Source organism: Rhipicephalus microplus, chromosome 2, assembly GCF_043290135.1.
Source record: "Rhipicephalus microplus isolate Deutch F79 chromosome 2, USDA_Rmic, whole genome shotgun sequence".
NCBI lineage: Eukaryota > Metazoa > Arthropoda > Arachnida > Ixodida > Ixodidae > Rhipicephalus > Rhipicephalus microplus.
Genome location: NC_134701.1, coordinates 269,440,334 through 269,460,239, shown reverse-complemented (window position 1 = coordinate 269,460,239; position 19,906 = coordinate 269,440,334). Strand labels below are relative to the sequence as shown.

The 19,906-nt window shown below is 45.3% G+C and overlaps 1 protein-coding gene across 1 annotated transcript; it reads left to right on the top strand.

Annotated features, from left to right (window-relative positions):
• The first annotated feature begins 318 nt into the window (after positions 1–318).
• On the top strand, positions 319–16,438 carry LOC142794915 (uncharacterized). The gene is made up of 8 exons (XM_075885959.1): positions 319–696; positions 1,782–2,082; positions 3,301–3,607; positions 9,821–9,978; positions 12,626–12,735; positions 14,878–14,904; positions 16,070–16,138; positions 16,197–16,438. Exons 1-8 carry the CDS (start codon positions 477–479, stop codon positions 16,238–16,240), a joined length of 1,236 nt encoding a protein of 411 aa, XP_075742074.1. The 5' UTR covers positions 319–476; the 3' UTR covers positions 16,241–16,438.
• Positions 16,439–19,906: the final 3,468 nt, after the last annotated feature.

Genomic DNA, 19,906 nt, shown 5'->3' with positions numbered 1-19,906 from the left:
TATGTTCTCTCGCTAACCATACTCGCTTTTCAGTCTTGCTAAATACATGTCTCTGTGTCTGGGGTCTCATCATCATCATCATCATCATCATCATCATCATCATCATCATCAAGAAGCAGCAAGCAGCAGCTAGAAGTACAATATGTCTCTCCCCGAAAACTATTCAGCTCTCGGGTCTGAAAGTGCAAGTAAATAGTTGTGGCGCTTTTCCCTTTAAATGCCTATGTACATATTTAAAATTTTCATACGAGAGATTCTCCACCAATCCGCAAATGTGGGTACGGGTCATATATGAAGTAACATTGTAATCATCACAACCGTTATGCCCAATGTAGCCGAATGGACTGCAGGGGCATTTCCGCCTGCCCCTGACTGCCAGTAGTCTGCCGGGAGGCAGTCACTGGCCAACGAAAGCGTCACCGATCTGATGCGTTGCGCATAGCCCGAGCTTCGTTGACAAAACATTCATCGTCGACATGACTGATGTGCAGAGCATTGGTGAGGTCGCACCGGGTTCGGGAGAAGCCTCCCTGACGGCAAAAGACGTATTGCCCGGAAAGGCGCTGAACGGGGATGATTCAACCGCGTGCGCGGACAGGCAGCAAACATTCGAGACACGGCGACTGGAGGGGACGTCGATGGAGGGCCTGAGCGGCTGCACATCTTCAGGATTCACTACGCAGACCGACGCATCCGGTTCGTGAGTTCGCAATACCTTGAACAGATTCCGAAGATCCACAGGTCACTCCTGTCGCATTCGTGATCTGGTGACCAACTTTTTAGTCTATTATATACCTTACGAAGAGCTTACTTTAACCTACTCCCCAAGAACCACTTTAGCCGAATGCACACAAGAGAAAGATGCACACACACACACATAGTCCGTTGTCGTCCTTCGCGCCTTTTACCTCGGATTATGCAATGGCAACTCGCCTGCTATAGTCTTTCATCATGGACACTGTGCATGAGGCGTTCAAAATGAATAGATGCAGCCGTCGAGTTATTGTGTTATAGCGTCGAGATGACACTTAACAGAGTACCTGCGTGAAGCACAGCTAAATGCGAAGAGTGTATCGGTTTCAAGTAGCTAAAATGGTGCGTAATTTCAGCAAACTACGAAAAATATCTGTATATATAATTTGTTTTAACTTTCCAGAACCATGGAAACAGACTGATTTTTGTGTAGTTAGTCTCGGGGTGGCTTCATATGAAATTCGTATATTTTTCGGAAGCGACACCTGTTAAGTTGAAAAGTTACACAGAATACTTCCGCAGTTTCCGGGATTTAAGGGTGACTTGTGTTGCAACTTTTTTGCGGCAGTGCCTTATTACAGGTACAGTCATTATAGTTGGTTGACAAGTAGGCACGCTAGAGCTGACTACAAATAGGCGAGCGTTGTCAATGCACAACACAAAATATTGCCAACTCAGCCTTTTCCTTCACTCTACCAGCCACATCGGCCGCATTTTGGCGGAAGTAAAATGGCAGCGGCGCGTGTCCTTATATTTAGGCCTGGCCTCCGAGATGAGCCAGTGGCGCACCACCAGCTAATCTCGGAGGCCATGTGTTAGGTTAGCGGCCCGTGTGCTTACAGTTAGGCCTGGCCTCCAACATGAGCCGGTGGCGCGCCATCGGCTAATCTCGGAGGCCATAATTTAGGTTAGAACCCGAGTTGATCCGAATCGAGAGAGCCTTTCATTACGGCAATTTCTTAATCATATCATGGTTTTGCGGCACAAAATACAACATTTGTATCATCTTTATATCCTACCCCGACCAGAACTGCATTCGGAAGGCAGAAGAGGCAGCCTCGTACCGAAGTCGAGCAGCCGGGCCGTGCCACCGAAGAGCTGTCGGAGCGCCATGTTGCACCTCATCGGTGATGTGGGCATGGCGTCCGCGTCACCGACTAAGTCCCTCGAGCGCCGACCACCCGTCTTCCGGAGTCCAGGAGCCGAGTCGCTGCGCGAATCCAATGATCGCCTGCGCGGTGGCCGAGACGCACCCGTGGCTCACGACGCCCGCACCGGATGCGCCACGAACCTAAAGCTTCTGGCTGAGAACATGGTCAACGAGACCGCGTACGCCCTTCTGTATTTATATATTCTAAGCCCGTTACCAACTCTCGCCTCATCACCTACTGAGCTCTTCAACCTCCCGTCCGTTTTCTGTTTCCTTCCCTAGAGGCCAATTTGAATCTACGGGGATGGAACAAACGAATTATAGATGCAAGCCGAGTGCGGTTCAATGTGATGCCCGAGCGTTAGTATTGTATGTATTTATTGAATACCATGGACGCGTGGTACAAGTTTAGAGCGCTCCGAATGGTACATAAAATGAAAGTAATTTCGACAAAATATTTCGTTATTACAAGATTAGTATATGGAGTTATTTATACGATGTGTGGCGCTACCTTGATATATATAATTTATTTCTTGCCTATCATACAAAAACAATGCTAAAGGGAGGGAGGGTTCGGGATATGTGCGAAAAATGCTTGTTACTTCTTTTTGCAGAGTTAAAGTGAAGGGTGCGGCATATATGCAGGTGTTGGTTATATGCAAGAAAATATACATAGAGGAGTTTATGAATGAACTGCTAGTGCGAAGTTACCTCAAAAAATTTAGGGCTCTGCGTTTTGGGCCGTTTAGGCTCGAGCGGCCGGGTTTTGTCAGTTCTCATAATCTAAGTGAGGAATCAGATCTCGAATTTGTTGAACACAAAACTGACTGTACTTTCCTTCGATCTCACAAGACTATTGATGTTAACTTCCGTTTACTGATACAGAATTGCCCTAAAGGGATGAGGCATCATGATGATGCCGTCCACAGCTGTGACTACATCGTTGCAGGGATCGACATTCTTAAACAGATAGCCTGTTAGAGCGGCGCTGCTAAGCTTTTCCTAATGCCCTTAGTCGTCGATAGAAAACTGTCATTAACATGAACCTGCCCATGGACTCTTTGCGCTCTTCTTTCTTCATCTTCTGCTTCGCTACCTGAACACGTCCACTGATCTGTCCGGCGCAAGATGCGATAATTTCAATTGGTGAGATAACGAGCACAGGGAGAAAGAAAAAAAAACAAAATGAGGTATACCAAGAAAGAGAACAGGGAAAATTCTTGCCGAAAGGAAAAAACTGCTGGACTAGGCGAGATTCGAACCTATGTACGAACGATATCCAGCCGATCGTTGTAACAACTCAGGTATTTAAGCATGCTAGCAGAGAACAGAATCATGATCATTCAATCTTCCAAAGTATGTCACATTTTTTTACCTCATATCTCGTTATTTCAAAGGCAGCATGAAGGACCTTCACCGCCAGTGTGTTCACTAGCCCCAAGCGAAGCTGCAAGTCAAGACGAGGCCGAGCCGCTACCGACCGAGGAACCATTGGATGTAGTGAGCGTCACCCAATCGGCATCACAGATTTCTGAAGGAGGGCCTGTTGTCGTGACTGAAGCGCCTGCGACCGGCTCCTTCGCGCCGCGCCAAACACATTCAGCGTCAGCGTTCGAGATTGACGCGGCAGCCAACGAACCACCACCCCTAGAGACGGTTGTGGTGCAACCTGCCCCGCGCCCTCAAAGCAAGCCTTCTGTGCAGGTATAGTAAAACAGCACATGAAAGAAAGGCATACGCATCAAAAATTGAAACTGAGTACTAAAGAAAAAAAAAAGATGGTTGGTCTCTTCTCCATAAGGATCGCTATAACACGAAAGTAAAACGTGTCCCTATAGAAGTATTCGAATGGCCACTATTCGAAATGCCCACGGCCTATAGACTTCAGAGTCTGCTGTTTTGTGCACATGCATGCAGCGCTGCCTGTCGACGCAGTTTTGAGTAGTGCAAAGCCCCACTCCCTAGCACAGTTTGCTGCGCAACGAGTTGCAACTACAGCGTATGAAACAATGACTGTATTTGTGCATTGAACACATAAAAAAAAGAGCTACGAATTTCTCTCCGCTAGTCGGACGCGTCACCGAACCACCGTGAAGTAAGTGCTTGCAGGTTCACTCACCAGAACGACGGCGAAAACAAGAGCAGAAGCAAAAGCTACGCGCTTTACGAAAAAAAAAAAAGACGCCAGTCGGCGATACTGTTGCGTTGTGAATTGCCATGGACGTAAAGAACTACAGTTTCACTAATTTCCGCTGCTTTCGCGAAGCAGAAAGGCGAGAGCGCTGGATACGCGGCCGTCGTGAACGTGTTGGGTAAGCGAATTACTCGCGTTCTCCACAGCCGGTCGCATGAGAAAGTGTGATAATGTAGGTCTCCTGTTATTGCTTTGAGCTGCCTCGACGGAGAAGCGTAGTAACTTTGATTGTGAAGCTTAACAGAGCCTCTGACCACGGTGTGCGCCGTGCAGCAGTAAACAGGTGACGCGTGCGATAAACATCGCATGCTCCGCGACCACCGATAATTTTTAGTTGTCGCCATCACACAGCACTACACACGTAGGGCTCGGAAGGTTCTAAGTTCCGGCTTTAACTAGGAATGACGATAGTTATAGTGCAAGAACAAAACGACGACACAGAGACAAGAAGGAGACGAAGGACACGAGCGCTAACTTCCAACTGAGTTTATTGCGCAGAGCGTGAAAATATGTAGAGGAGACAGGAACCATGTGACAAAAACCATATGGCACAAAGAGCAAAACACGAGGAAGAGAAAAGAACAACAAAAAAACAAAAACACAGAAAAAAGCAAAGAAAATTCTATAAGGAAACGAAACAGAATAGTAAAGGTAATATAACTACTTGCGCGCACCAAAACCTTCGAATAACCTTAGTTCCTTCTCGAACAGAGACCCGGAGGGCGCAGATGGCACGTGAACAGGTGTCATGCATTAGCAAGCGCTCCGTGTCTCTGTCCGAGAAGGAACTAAGGTTAATCGAAGGTTTTGGTGCGCGCAAGTAGTTATATTACCTTTACTATTCTGTTTCGTTTCCTTATAGAATTTTCTTTGCTTTTTTCTGTGCTTTTGTTTTTTTGTTGTTCTTTTCTCTTCCTCGTGTTTTGCTCTTTGTGCCATATGGTTTTTGTCACATGGTTCCTTTCTCCTCTATATATTTTCACGCTCTGCGCAATAAAATCAGTTGGAAGTTAGCGCTTGTGTCCTTCGTCTCCTTCTTGTCTCTGTGTCGTCGTTTTGTTCTCACGCTATAACTATCGCCATGCCATGTATACCAACTAGCCCAAGCTGTCAACCTTAAACTAGGAAATGGGAACATGTGCGTCAGACAGGTAAGTCGCTGAATTATCTCGACCGGAAGCCACAATCACAACGCATTACTTCAAGTTACCGCTACCAGACGCGGAGAACACCCCTAAAGTGTTTTCTTTTTTTTTCGTTGGTTTCAATTATGGCCGTAGCTATCTCGCAGGCCTCGGTTTTGCTTTCTGTTGTACACCGAGAAAGTGGACACGCAAGTATCCCCTTTTGCAGCATATACAAACGGAAGACAGCCTTCGACAGAACATTCTAGCATGCGTAATAAAACAGTACAACACACAGAAATGGAAAGATAGATGGAGAATGCAACTGCAAAGGCGAAAATTGCGAGGGCTATTCACGTCGGATAAAGCGGGCTTCATGCCACTGATCGTAAGATAGATTGCTCGTGTATGCACTTCATCGCTCTGGCATTATATGCATGCCCAAGTTTAACGCATTTAGGCGTTACAGAACGCACGTCGGAGTGCTTGCCTCGGACTCGATGTGCTTACCTCGGCTCTCTTGCAGTTAAATTGCCAGTTGCGGTACGCCTAATCAACTTAAACAACTTTTTAATTGCACCAAGTTTGTTTTGATGAGCTTCCTACTTTTCTGAAGCGAGGTTGGACTGAAAGAAGGAGTTGCCAGGTCCTTGATATTCAGAAAACCGCACCTGAATACCAAGGAAAGAGGAAGGCTTATTCTGGTTTGCTTGCAGACGGTTCCCTTTGCACTACCCATTTATGGCCGGTGCGTCGATGGGGGCGCTGGTGGCGGCGTTTCTCGCAGCGCCGCCTGGGTAGAGTCGGACGTGTATGGGTGGCGCGCCGTGCAATCCAAGATGGCTGCGGAATCATGATCAACCCGTGAACTCGCACAAGATAGGACGCGCGGGCGTACTCCCGGCGCCGCTTTCACCGGATGAACTCTTGATCGTCAAATGAATGTATATCGAAACAAAGTACTATCCCAATCAATAGGAACTGCTGAATGTTCGCTACCTCAATTCTCGCCGCAGTGCAAGGAGTGGTGAAGTCAGCTGATCGACCATGTATCAACGATGCTTTGCGCAATCCTGTGCATGCTACAGAAAAAAATGCGCGAACCAGAATTCACGTATGAACTGAACCACACTGTGAGATCATTTGTACCGAGCCTGTCTGGTGGATTTGCGGCAGTAGTAGGCCACTAGTGAATAGCACACCGTTGCGGCTGCACAGGAACGAATGTTTAACGATGGTTTGCAAACATATTACGCCGTCGTTACTCGCGCTGCAAGCATCATGTAGCCGCTGCTTCAACTGAACACAAGCATTTAACTTCCCATTAAGTAGCACTTTTGTCACAGCCATAATCAGACTCTAACGTTTCGCAATTCCCTGCACATGAATGTTGCAGCTTTCATCAGCGCGATCGAAACAAAGATATCGAAACAAATGCAAGCGTACGCTTTTCGCAACATAGAAATTGCGAAAATTCGTCTAACAACAGCGTTGTTCAGACGGCACCAGCGAAGTGCAGAAGTTAGCGCGGACTGTAGCCGTATAATTGCATATTTCATTGCTCTAACTATTTCGCTTCGCTGGTCGAGCTCAAACATGTTGGCGGCATGCGGCGCTTTTTAATATCCACTGTAATTGGGATACATTAAAAGCACAAGAAAAAGTATGCTTTTATTTTGAGTTAGCTGAAGGATACTATACAATAAATACAATCAATGTGACTTACAAGCGTGGAAAAACATTAGTGCATGACGGGACGTGAAGTGCAACTCTCTGCTCGTGAGCTAGCAGCTGATCGTACATCGTTGCTGTCACTCTCAGCGCGTTGACAACCATTTGCGCCCAGGGAAAATTCCTCGACGTCAAGACCGTTTCTTTGAACATCACTGCTGAAAGTAATCTGAGGAATTCTCTCCGCCAAACGAGTTCGATAGCACCAACAAGGCGTCATTCACCACGCACACCCACACGGCATTACTCACCACGTTTATCTGGGGGTGCGGACATCTTTTCGCTCCAATACCCGGCAAAAAAGGAATCGCTTGCAGTGTGCTGTCATCTATCAACTAACGTAAAAAACAAGCGACGCAGCGTACAATGAATGCTATGGGATTCATGCACTGCAAAAGCACCAGTGACGAATGCTATGCGCACGTAAAACAAGGCGAGTTTTAACTGAAATGGTCAGACGTTAACATTTACTTTAGATAGTGGCTACAGGAAATCTTGCGAAGCTGACATGTGTACTCTGTGGTCTATATTCGAAAGCGCGAGTTGCCATGTATTCACGAAAACTTTGAGTCTCGCAAGAACGAATCAGATTTATCGTGTCATGGAGGGTCCGGTATATTCACTGATGCAAGAAACATACAAAGCGGTTTGTGTTCGTTTCTTGCTAACACTGTGACTTGCACCACCACAGTGTTAGCACTGTGGCTTGCACCGCCAAACAAGGTAGCATTGTCTACCTACTGATAATCCATGAAAGGACGCTCCTGAATTCCGCTAGGCGGCGCGACAGTCTATGAACATTGCGAATAGAATAATGATAGAAGAACTTGCACAATGTCTAGTGGTGTTTGGCAGATAGCACTGTTTATGCTGATGCTCCCACATGGAGGCTGGTTGGTACACCTGCATTCCGTTGACTAACGGCCTTGGTCAATAATCAGCCCTTTGTGTATAATAAATTGTAATCTTGTTCACTATACCTTTATGGTAGCTCTAGTAGTGAACGCTCAGGGCGTAATAAGAGAAAGTGGTGTGGCAGCCAGAAAAGCGTCGCTGTCTGGACGTAGCAGCGTTCAAGAGTTAATCGCCGAAGCCACGATCAGAACGCATTACTTCAAGTTACTGCTACCAGACGCCAAAAACACACTGCCGAGCAGGAGCACTGTGAAAAGAAAGGGGTAGATATAAAAGGCGCGTTGTAAAGTCAACCGAATGTGTGACCTTGAGGAAGTGGATAGCGTGCCAGGCATTTGTTGTCGTGTACCGAGAGTTCGTAGGTCCAACTCCCATTGATAGAACTTTTTTTTTTGGGCCGTCTCATCATGTGCATTTTTAGACGCCATTTCCGTGACGGAAATACGTCAACGAAGTCTTGCTGGACTCCGGCATCAAACGATTTTATGTAAAAAAACGAAAACATACTCACGGGACCCACTATGTATTCACCGAGATGAGAAGAAAACGAGCCTCCCCCCCACCTTTTTTTTTTTCAGTTAATGTAGGGATCCTTCCCAAGCCCTTGCGAAAGCTTCCAGCTCCGAACATGATTTTTCACTGTCTCCAGCTATTGGAAACATCGGAAGCAATTTGTGCCTCAACTGGCTTTGCACTATCTACATGATAGGCACACCTTTGGCTGAGCGACGATGTCTATGATGATGCCATGATGTGGCCTCACGTAATGTGATGTATTAACGTCGTGGTTACATTCCGAATGTTGACAATATCTGGTGCCTTGATGCCGTCGTATGGCGGCGTAATCACATGATTTACTTTTGCTGTATTCGTCTCGTTGCTGACGATCAATTGTCACGTTTGGCGAAATATTTGCGGTTCTCGCCTTCATAACGAATCAGCCGTAATGTAGACGCGATTAGGTTTCTTTCTTACCTAAAGTATGAGAGGCCCTGCGGAAGCAATAACAACAGTATGAAACACTTAAAAAATCAGTTCAAAACGAGGGCTTTATGTTACAGGAAAATTAGACGGCGCGAATTATGCGCCGGGAAAAAAAAATGACGAAAGGAAAGAGTGGAAAGGACGTTGTTTCCTTTGCCGGTGCTTTGCGTCATCTAATTTTCTTGTAACATGCACCAAGTAGCCCAACAATAAGTTTTGCTTTGTTGACATTGTAGACACCAGAAAAATTCCTGGTTAACATGCAGTTAGCCCCAATAAATATCTGTCTAGTTTCTTTATTTCAGACGCTAGCGTCAAGAATGTAGATTTGCATTTATTGCTCAAAGCGCCACTACACGATGTAACGTCTATTCCACTCAGGTGTTTTAGTTTCGCGTAGTTTGGCTCCGAAATGCAGATGGAAGGCCGACTTTGAAAAGTGAAAATGGGAGAAAGCGTTTCGCGCCAACCTAGTTCAAGAAAGTCGGTGTTAGAAGCATATAGTGAAACAGTGCACTAATTGTTAGGTCAGTCAGTACGAGATAGCGTATCATTTGAAAAACTTGCGTACATTTCTTACGTTGAAACAGATTTAAATCACTAAATAGTGAACGTCCTTCGGATTTTTAACGTAACGATGTCTCTTCTCTATCAATGTGTGTGGCATGCCACTTTTTAATGCAGAAGTACAACTTTAAAGTTTTTGTAGACGTGGTTTACCACAGTGACGCGTCTTCATTTTGAGGAATACCTGTTCGCGTTTTCTGCAGTCACTTCATCGGGTATTAATTTCTTGAATTTTGCAAGAACACTCAGAAAAGCGGCAGGACACGTGACGTCACGGCGGCTTATGAGGTAGAACGTGATGCGCGGAATGTAAAAGCGCGTACTCAATCGACACCAACGCGGAGGTTCATTTTTTTTTTACTTGCTTTTAAAGTTATCCGTCACCGTATGTGTTGCTTCAAGGTTCTCAGAGTGGACGTCCCAGAAGCACCCGTTCGCCCCGAACACTTCTCCGGCTCTGAAGCCCCGATGGCCGGATCAACACTGCCCCTGAACTCGGAAGTGCCTCGAACCAACAGGCCACCGCAAGTACTGCGCCACTCACGCCCACACGCTATACCGTGAGTTGCACTTATGAAATCATTCACCTAAAGGAACACTAACGGCAACTATTAAGTTGACGTTGATTGTTGAAATAGCAGTCCGGAAACCTCGTAGTGTTACTTTTGTGCCAAAAGGGCCTATTTTGAAATAAAATCACGTTTAAGTGGTCCGCATCGGGTTAGCGCACTTCAAATTACCCGCCTCAAGAAGCGGACCGACCGGACCGACTCAAGTCACTCTGTTGCCGTGCACAACGTTGCCCGGCTTTACTGCGCTAGTATATATATAGCAGCAAACAGAAAACTGTGGTAGCCACAGCAGCAACAACGGTCATCGATCAATTTCCAACCATTGGCTCCGATATCAGACTTTTTTTATTCAACTGCACCCCGCTAGATGACACTACCTATTCAGTGTAACTACGCGAAAATTGAAATTTTGAACCACTCGCGCCATTCCCCATCGTAACGTCCGGAGGTTTTTTTTTTTTTCCATGAATTAAGCAGAAACGAACAGGCAGCATTTTATAGCGTCTCTTGATGCACGTAAGGTTCTTCATTTAGTGCAGCTAGGTTGACAACTACTGATTACTTGTAGGCGGTCCATCTGATGTCATCGGGGTAATTTTGAGGATGTCATACTGTGGCGCATGTGTTCTCGTGCATTTACCTCAATTTCTCGGCAAGTAGGGCAATGTTGTTGATAATATTCTCGTTTTATATGTTGTCATACAGCGAGCTTTGACTCTGACGTAAATTTTTAGTTGACTTTAGCGTCTCTTTAAACACACACACACACACACACACACACACACACACACACACACACACACACACACACACACACACACACGCACACGCACACGCACACGCACACATACACACACACACACACACACACACACACAGAGAGAGAGAGAGAGAGAGAGATAAAAAGAAATATTGAGAGAGGAAGAATGTATTGATGGTAATCAAGTAACCAGGTTAGGCAGGTAAAACGAGGAAATGTAGTTAAGTTCATGCGATCCCAAACACAGCCCTTCGCATTCAAATACTGCGCAGTCAAAGACACTCGTTTTCATTGTGAACGAGGCTCCAGTAAAGAGAGCCGAAAAGTCTTTTTCGTATTTTTTTTTTTGCGTGGTCGGCGTTCTCTTTATTCAAAAGAGACGGCTGCGCTTGGTCCTGTCTGTATTTCCTATGTCATCGTTTTTTTGCGCTGTTTGCAGTCGTGATACCCCCTTTTTTGCCGCATTTTTAGCGCACAAAAAAAAAAAAGAATCGATGACGTAGAAGCGCTACTTCAAGGTTCGTATATAGACTCGTATGCCGTCTCAGGTCTTATTCTGCGCTTGAGTTTCCTGTGCCTCAAATATTTTCCAGTATACAACCAATGGTTTTAAATTGCCACAATTAATTGGCGTCACACTGATGTTCCAAGGTCGAGGATGAAATCGTGGGCCTTATTCCTGCAGTGGGGGCATCTAAATCATGTTCTACCTCGGGCAGGAAGTGATTTTGATAAGGAGAACGAAGATATCTATAGCGGCTTGGAAAGGATTAGATTTCAATTTTAAAGCCACCTTGCTTCTTCTAGATGAAGGTTCCCGTTCCCGCGTCGCAACTTGTAAATATTTCCTCGGAAGGCCGGACAATATATAAGGTACGATGGTGTTTTCATATTTGAATATGTTTCTTAGGCAGCATTCCACTACACTATTAATATGCGACGTGAAAACTATGAAGGGATAGCGCATCAGCGTCACTGACTTTACGGAATACGGTCCAACCACTGCGTAAGTTGAACGAGCCAGCAGCGCTGCCTCAGGGTCGTTCTTTAAGTAATGGAACAGCAATTGTCTTTAAATGTGAGTCATCACTTGCAGCGGGCGGAACATTACTCTCGCCGTGTTATTCTTATCGCTATAAGCGTCAATAAAGGCCATACGCTGCCCCACCGCGGTGGTCTACTGGCTAAGGTACTCGGCTGCCAACCCGCAGGTCGCGGGATCGAATCCTGGCTGCGGTGGCTGTATTTCCGATGGAAGCAGAAATGTTGTAGGCCAATGTGCTCAGATTTTGGTGCATTTAAAGAACCCCAGGCGGTCGAAATTCCAGGAGCGCTTCACTAAGACGTTAAACCCCAATATCAATTAAAGGCAATACGCTACAGGCGTCAATGACAAAGGCGCAGTTCTACGACATTTAGTGTCAAGTGAGACGACCTTCCACACGACGCTCAGTTTTCAGCTCTTTGCGCAGCGATTTCAAAAACTAATAATACGGTGGAAATGGTGCCATACTACTTGAACAGATTATTAAAGTATTATTGAGCAAAAAATGAAAACACATGAGAAACATTTTCTTATCTATCTAAGTTTCTTCCACTTCGTTTATTATCGTAAGAGAGAAAAGCAAACCTCTATTATGACATTAACTATCTGGAAACTATTTGTGAGTCACGCTGGCGTCATAGAACGCCAAGCTTCAAAGGTACAATTGTGCGAAGGTGCTTACAATTGTGATATCAAGAAGCACTGTGAAGGACAACAGTCTAGGCAACAAGCAAAACATTACGCCTCATATTACACTTATGATTACAAACGCGTGGAGTATACCCACCGAGGCGAAACGATTTTTTCCTACACTTTTCTTGTTCATGCAGGCCCATTGCGGCCCCACTGTGTACTCGGTGGTGCTGTGCTAAGATCAGCATGATATCCATGGCGATTATGTCCCTTTTCGCCGCCTTCATGATCTACGCATTCAGGGAGGGTAAGTTTGTCATTACCTAAGTGTTCACCTTCGCACTCTTATATATGCTTGACTCGTTAGTCGCATGTAACATGAATACTATAGCTTTTGTCTGGTGTCACGCATGGGTGCGTATTTTTCATCACAAAATGCTGTCCACGTCGAAGGCGCCTAGTTTTTTTTTTTTTTGCCGCTTCGCGGGTTGTCCAGTAATGGAATGCATACGGACCGAAGCACTCACACCAGTAGTGAAAAAAAAAAGAATCTGAGGTAACAAGTGGTGGATGATACGTGCGTTAGTTTCGGTATACTTCTCGCTTTCTAGCATTTAATATTTTCTCGCGTTACAGTATAAGAGTCGTTAACTCGGGAAATATTCGCTCAATTTAGGCAACCTAACTACATTTGCAGTTCTAAAGGCTTAAAACGAGAGTTCTAAAGGCCTAACAAGTACCCTCAAACAAAAATTACATTTTGACCACAGCCATTCATATAAGCGTGAACAGACATTGCCTGTCTCTGTGTAACCATCGCGATTATGGAAGCCTGGAAAGTTGAAGCACATGAAAAAAAAAAAAGTACTTAGGCAGGCCCTAATACATCTACACAAAAATATGAAAAAAAAACGTACTTATAGGCAGGCCCTAATACATCTACACAAAAATATTAACTACAGCTGTAGCTAAATGGTTGAACATTTACAGTTGCAGCTCATATTTTTGCATCAAATTCTACGTTGATTTAGCTACGTACAGGGCGAAAAAGAAAACCGCCATTGAAGTACTTTCTGAAGCGCGGTGTTTCTTGAGGCCTATAATTAGAATACCAGCTTACTGAGTATATTATTAGTTCGTTTGATCGCGCATTGACAGCCATATGATTAGAGTGTTGTATACTGTTCTCAGCTTTGTGTACTATGTGGATACAGTGTTTCATGCATAATTTCCGAATGCTAATAGCAGTATTTAGTGTTCGTGTGCACAAATCTGCTGAGTGTACGTATTTACACTAGTGCCCAATGGATGGTCACCGAGGTTGCTATTTAGACTTGTCGGTTTGCCATTAGCGAGTTTGATGCTGCGCAGAAAATACACGGATATAAGAAAAGCAGAAATAAAATGACGCGATTGATTACGGAAGCACAGAATATCTCGAAACACGAAGATGGGTACGTCAGTGAGGCTTTCATAGCGTTGTCAGCAAAAGGAAGGAAGGAAGGAAGGAAAAACTTTATTCGCAAGGGTTTGGGACAGGGGCCACGAGCTTTATGGTTGGGGCCCCAAGTCCAGGGCTCCACTGGCTGCTGCCGCCATGCCTGACGTGACGCAGAAGTGCAAGCTGCACCTCTGGGTCAGAGCTGGCGAGCTGTGCCTCCCATTGCTCGAAAGTATTACAAAGCTTGTACGAAAGTATTACAAGCTTGTACTTAGAGACCTAAAAAGGTATCTAAATTTAGTGGTTGGTTTAGGCATCCCCACGAAATGTGGAAATAACTCTCTTTTTGAGTGCATTCGCAAGCGTGTTCGATGTTGTTCTCTGGGACATGTGCGTTTATGTATACGCAAAGTATATAACAGGGTCTCTCTGCTCCGAAATAAATTTGATGAAAGTCTGCACCCTGTGTGTGTTACCTCATGTCTTCATGTGCCCGAGTCTTTTATGTGCAGCGTTATGCCCACCGATCGATGGTGTGCGTGCATCTGTGTCAATGTCTGAATTGTTGTAACCGCAATCATAAATAAAATCTATGTGGGTTCGTACAGTGCATTTTGTAATTCAGCAAAATTCATCCTAAATCAAATGCCGTTTGGAAGGAAAGTTTGCTCGCGAGTGAGATTCCTTGTCTGCACAATGCGACAGTTTGCAATTTTTTTCGGCACAACCGGTAAATTTGCTGGGTCACTTCTTGCGGAGGCTGCAGTATCTCTCGACGCTTCTGTTTGTTCAAAAAGAAATGTTTGCTGGACGGGTGTTTCGTTTAGAAATTTTTTCGCCGCTTGTAGCGCGGAGGAGAACTGCGACAGTCGCGAAACTTGCTCATTTCGCTCGCTTCTCTCTCCGCGTGACCCGAGAGGCTCCTCGACGATCGAGGCGCTGTGACCTTGTCGTTTGTTCTTTCTCACCTCAGCCGCTAAAGAGTTCCTTGTGTCATCGTGGTTTCAGATACTTTCGTGGATCTAGTTAACTGGGGTAAGCATATCCACTGTTTGTTACTTCGTGTATTTTTACGAGCGTTTAGAAACGCGTTTGTTGTCAACTGAGACACGGCACTCCTTTTATAGACCAGTGGCACGCCTTCGAAACCAATGTGGCCTGCAATTGCTTGCCGCAATACAAAAGCATTGGGTTGATGCCCTCAGCTTGAATAATGCGTAATAAAAACACACCAGCAAACAAAAACTAAACTACCGGACAAATATTACTTATTGTTGGCTAATTGAAGCAGTGAAAGAAATAGATCTTACTGACAAGTTATATTAAAGTTAATTCTTGAGGCGTATTTCAGCCGCTATTCATCGTTTCCTAGCACTACGAGTATAAGCAATTTTTAGTAAAATGTCAAGAAGTATATATACACATTTTACCATCCCTCACCAGAAGCAAGAAAACGGGTTATCATCCTTGTTTCCCTTTATGAAATTTGGTGGGGGTCGAACGGCCCCATTTTTCTGAGCTATAGCTGAAATACTGAGCAACGTGTAAAGATTAAGATCACTCTCCTTGAATTCTACTATTTGCGCAGATGTAATAACTTCATGTATGCGCTACACCTACTGTATACACACGCGCAGTTCCCCTTATGAAATATATTTATTGATTGATAAAAATTGAACGCAACTAAATTGGTGATACATATGTGAGGAGCATGTAACACTTCCTGCGCTCTCTTGAGCTACTATACCTATAGGGTAATGACAAATTTCATGTCGTGTGCCTTAATAATGGCAGCGTGTAGTTGGTTAGTGTTAGCGACAACGAAGCTGGCATGAATCTGGGTCCAACGTGAAGGGAAACCAATGTGCTATATATGCGGGAAGCAGGGAACGGAAATATATGAACATTAAGTATATGAATGCGCACAATTAACCTGTGGTTGTCACTGAAAGAATCAAGCGCAAAAAAAAAATACACACAAGAGCGAAATGGGACTCTTTACGAGCGCCCTAATTAACGCCACATTCGGTATCGGGTCAATTTTGTCAAGTATATTTCCAACATTGTTTCATATAACATTTGATAACATAAACAGCATGACTGTTATTGCACACAATGATTTTGCGCGTTGGGATAATAAAACCTTCGGCTCCACCCTCAGCGACTATAGGTTGAAATATATTTGCTCCTTTCGATACAGCGGCGACGTGGAACACTTCGAACATCAGAGCAAGGTTCGTAGTAACGCAGGCTCTCATTCCGGAAGCAGGTAAGAGATACTTTGCAGAGAATGTTCAACACGTCTGATGGTACGTCTCTGTTTCTAGAAAACATCACGGAATCCGGGATCTTCAAGCAGAATGTGCCTTGAAGCGTCTGTGCTTACGGCTTTACGTAAGGACCCCTCAAGGATGCAATAAAGGACATTTTTTTTTTGTTCCGCATCACACGCATTTAAACAAGTAGCTATTGTGTTATAGAGTCTGCTTGTTGCAAAGAAAAATGTGATGCTAGAATTATGGTAATGCATATGGCATGTTGAAGATAAAGTATTGGTTCATTAACTCTGCTCGGACCCGAAGTATTATTGTACTGATGATACACTTTTTTTACACAATAAATTGAATGAATGCACACATTCGGACCCGTGGTTATTATGGCAAGAAACAAGTGCAAGAAAAAAAAAACGTGTACACAAGAAATAAACAGGACAAAAGGAAGCGCTTGCACGGAAAGCATCAGAGCTGATGGGGTCAATCAAAACCCCGGTAAATGATGACAGAGAATACCCATAGAATTGCGCAATGTAATGGAAATATACCTAAGAAGGACTACTTGTTGGGCTATAGCAGTAATGGCAGACCAACTCGTATTTCCCCCGCAAGGTCTGACATCTCTGCTACACGAATTTAGCGCGAAACACTAGCCCAAAAGGCAGCATTTCTAAGGCCTCTGGTTGCGAGGCTAACTTGGGTGCTGTTACGTGCTAAGGGAACATACATCCAAATCTTTTGTTTCGCGTTTTTTATCATGCGCTTACCAAATTCAATGCTTAATTTGAATTGGGGAGAGAGTGGCATTTCGCCCAGTAGGATTGTTTGCGTGTACTTTGAAACAACACACCAAAAATGAATATCCCTCTTCTCAAATTGTACTTGAATGTGTTTCGGGCGGGAAATACGTGTGCTTGTAAAAAAAATATCTCACGTAAAGGCGATAGCAAATCGCATTAATCCTGAGACTAGACAGAGCAGGGACGGGTACCTGTATTTGCGGATGCTGCAGAGTACAGGGGCCGACCCAGCTACTCCGCAGTCGTAGTAAATCACAATGGGGACTGCACAAGCGCTGCATGAATTATACCAATAAACCCGAGATCGCAGAGTAACTATATATCTATAGCCGTGACATAGACGACCAGGAATTGCACCAAAATTTATTGTGACTTCAGGCAGACAATCACCGCTTTTAGCAGAAAACGGGTTGGTCCAGAAGCTGCCATAGAAGTCATTAAAATAAAAAGCATGGATATTAGGTACACTTACTGGTTCTCCGGACACATGGGTAGAATAGAAGGCCTACAAGTCAATCCAAACGAGTCGGCCAACAGCGTCGCCCGCGATATCACCGACCGGCACGCTTATATAAATGATCCTGACTCCACTGAATTGATTCGACTACACAAAGACTAACTGACCACGCAAACTGAAATCACTAAACACTTCTATGTGGGCAGAATCATTTATCTTCAAGCTCACACAAACTTCAACAGAGCACAAGCCATAACACTTACACAAGTATACAAACAAAATCGTACTATTCAACGGTTCAAATCAGGGAGGGGTACGGAGTGGAAGAAATAGAAATTACAGGCAAAGCCTGCAGCAAAAATGCATGCACATTAGAACACAATCTCTTGATCTGCGGTTCACCTGGGCCCGATATTACGTGTGACCGCTTAGAAAGGCTCATCAGATAGCAGCTTACGATAATAGAATCCTGGCTGTCCAGTACGCCCATGATAGGACCCGGAGGCTCGACCTCCCTGTTCCATCATGGTAATAGCCAGGGTGACGCATTTGCGTCATGTACAGGAGAAACAATAAAGTTTTGAAGAAGAAGAATGTCCTGCTTGTTCCTTTTGACCCTTGGATATTCGCCTCTGCTTACTTTTCGTGCCCGTAAGCAATGTACATTTACCATTAATATTTTATATTGCTATAAGAAGCAAGTAGCCGACATGTCAAATCCCGGAACCCCTACTTGAAGCAGAGGTCTGATAACTGAGGTGAAGTTTACGTACCATAACCGCAATATAAATATGCGGCACGCCAAAGCGGGGGTGGGGGGGGTGGGGGGGGAGATCTGGGTGAATTTTGACTACCAGGGGTGCCTTAGTGTGAACCTCAGTCTACGTTCACGGGTGCTCTTACATTTCGCCCCAACCTATATGTGGTCTCCGTGGCCAGGAATCCAACCTATGCCCTCGAGCTTAGCAGTGCGGTACCTTAGCTGCTAAGCTGTACCACTGCGGGCTGAAAGCTAAGGTCCAGCAAGCTGCGAGATTTGAACGGGCTCGAGGCGCCGTAATGGTCACTCGGTGTTATGGTGCATTCGCCCAGAAACAACTCGAAGTCGAAAGCCACCTCCTCTTCTGTCGATTGTGCTGATTCTCCCCAACTCACTATCCCCCATGAAAGCACTCTGCATTCAACTTGGTTTTGCAGCGCCCCACGATCGGTTCATTCCCACCCAGGGACGACTTCATGCGATGACTTCATCACGTGGCATCACGCAGCGCGATGTCGTCATATGATGACGTCATTGAGTCATGTCATTTTTTTATACAACTCGTGCTGTCGTCGAAGCACACGGTCAGTTTTTTTTTTTTGCACTTTATGAAGCACCTATGGTTTTCCCGTTGAAAAGCGGCAGCTGTTAGGATAGGCTGTATAAGCTGTGCGCCGCGCACGAAAAAGTTGCAATGGCAGAGTGAGCATCGGCTTCTGTCGGGCGCCGCCGTCGCATGCGTCGGCGATAAAAATTCGCCCTCTTCCATGAGGGCGAGGGCGCGCGGCTGAGCCATCCACATCAAGGTTAAGATCTTCGCAACCTCCGCTAACTGCGCTCCATGAAATAAAATATTAGGCCAGAAGGACCTGAGACAATCGAAATAATTGGAGCGTTGGTTTGGCACGTGCCAAACCAGCGTCTCCGTTTTGATCTCGCTGCTTCGAACGTGGATTCCTGAAGGTGTGCGTGACGGCATGCGACTGTTTATGCGAGAGCATTTTCTTGGTACATTTGCAAGCTAGCTCGTCGACAAGAGTGGGGACGGTTGCTTACTTCAAAGGCGAAAGAACAGAAGCCATGCAGTACGTGCATCAGATAGCCCGAATATTGGCCTTGACTTGTACCTTTTGTACCGTGAAGCAGATTTCCATGGCTGAGTGAAGTTGAAACGTGAATGAACTTGTGAGCAGCATGGTGGGACGCCTTAAGCTACCAGTTCCATCCGCGCAGAAGTGCGGCAAGGGCATGGTTTTCCCGTTAGACATTTGATAACACGAATAGCGGTATTGCGAGTGCATTTCGATCGAATGAAAGTTTATTGTGCACACTGTGAGTAGAAAAATTGCGCCATACTTTAGAGAGCAAAGTTCTTTTTCGTGTAAAACTACTGGCCAATTATTGGAGACCCTACACCTAGATGTACCCCAACACGGTCGTCATGAATAAAATTAATCCGGACTGCGGGGTTTCAATTTATTGTAGTAAGTGTGGCGGCTTGCTCAATTTCGAACACATGCTCTGGCGCTGCTCGGAAATGTCCGGTGTGGTTTCTCACGGTGAACAGTGGGGGCAGTGAATGCTGCACAGTGACACGCTGGCGGACCGGCTCCCGGCTGTCCAGATGGCCCGTGTGGCGGCCGAAAGGCTTGGCCTCTCTGTCCCGACGTGGGAAGCCAGCATAAGTCCTGGACTGATACTCAGGACTTCAATGAGGTTCCCCATACCATACCATACACCTAGATTA

Coding starts and splice junctions, on each gene's coding strand:
- LOC142794915 (XM_075885959.1), top strand. CDS start 477: ATGACTGATGTGCAGAGCATTGGTGAGGTCGCACCGGGTTCGGGAGAA. Junction 2,083..3,300: donor AACATGGTCAACGAGACCGC/GTACGCCCTTCT, acceptor GTTATTTCAAAG/GCAGCATGAAGGACCTTCAC. Junction 14,905..16,069: donor CGTGGATCTAGTTAACTGGG/GTAAGCATATCC, acceptor CTTTCGATACAG/CGGCGACGTGGAACACTTCG.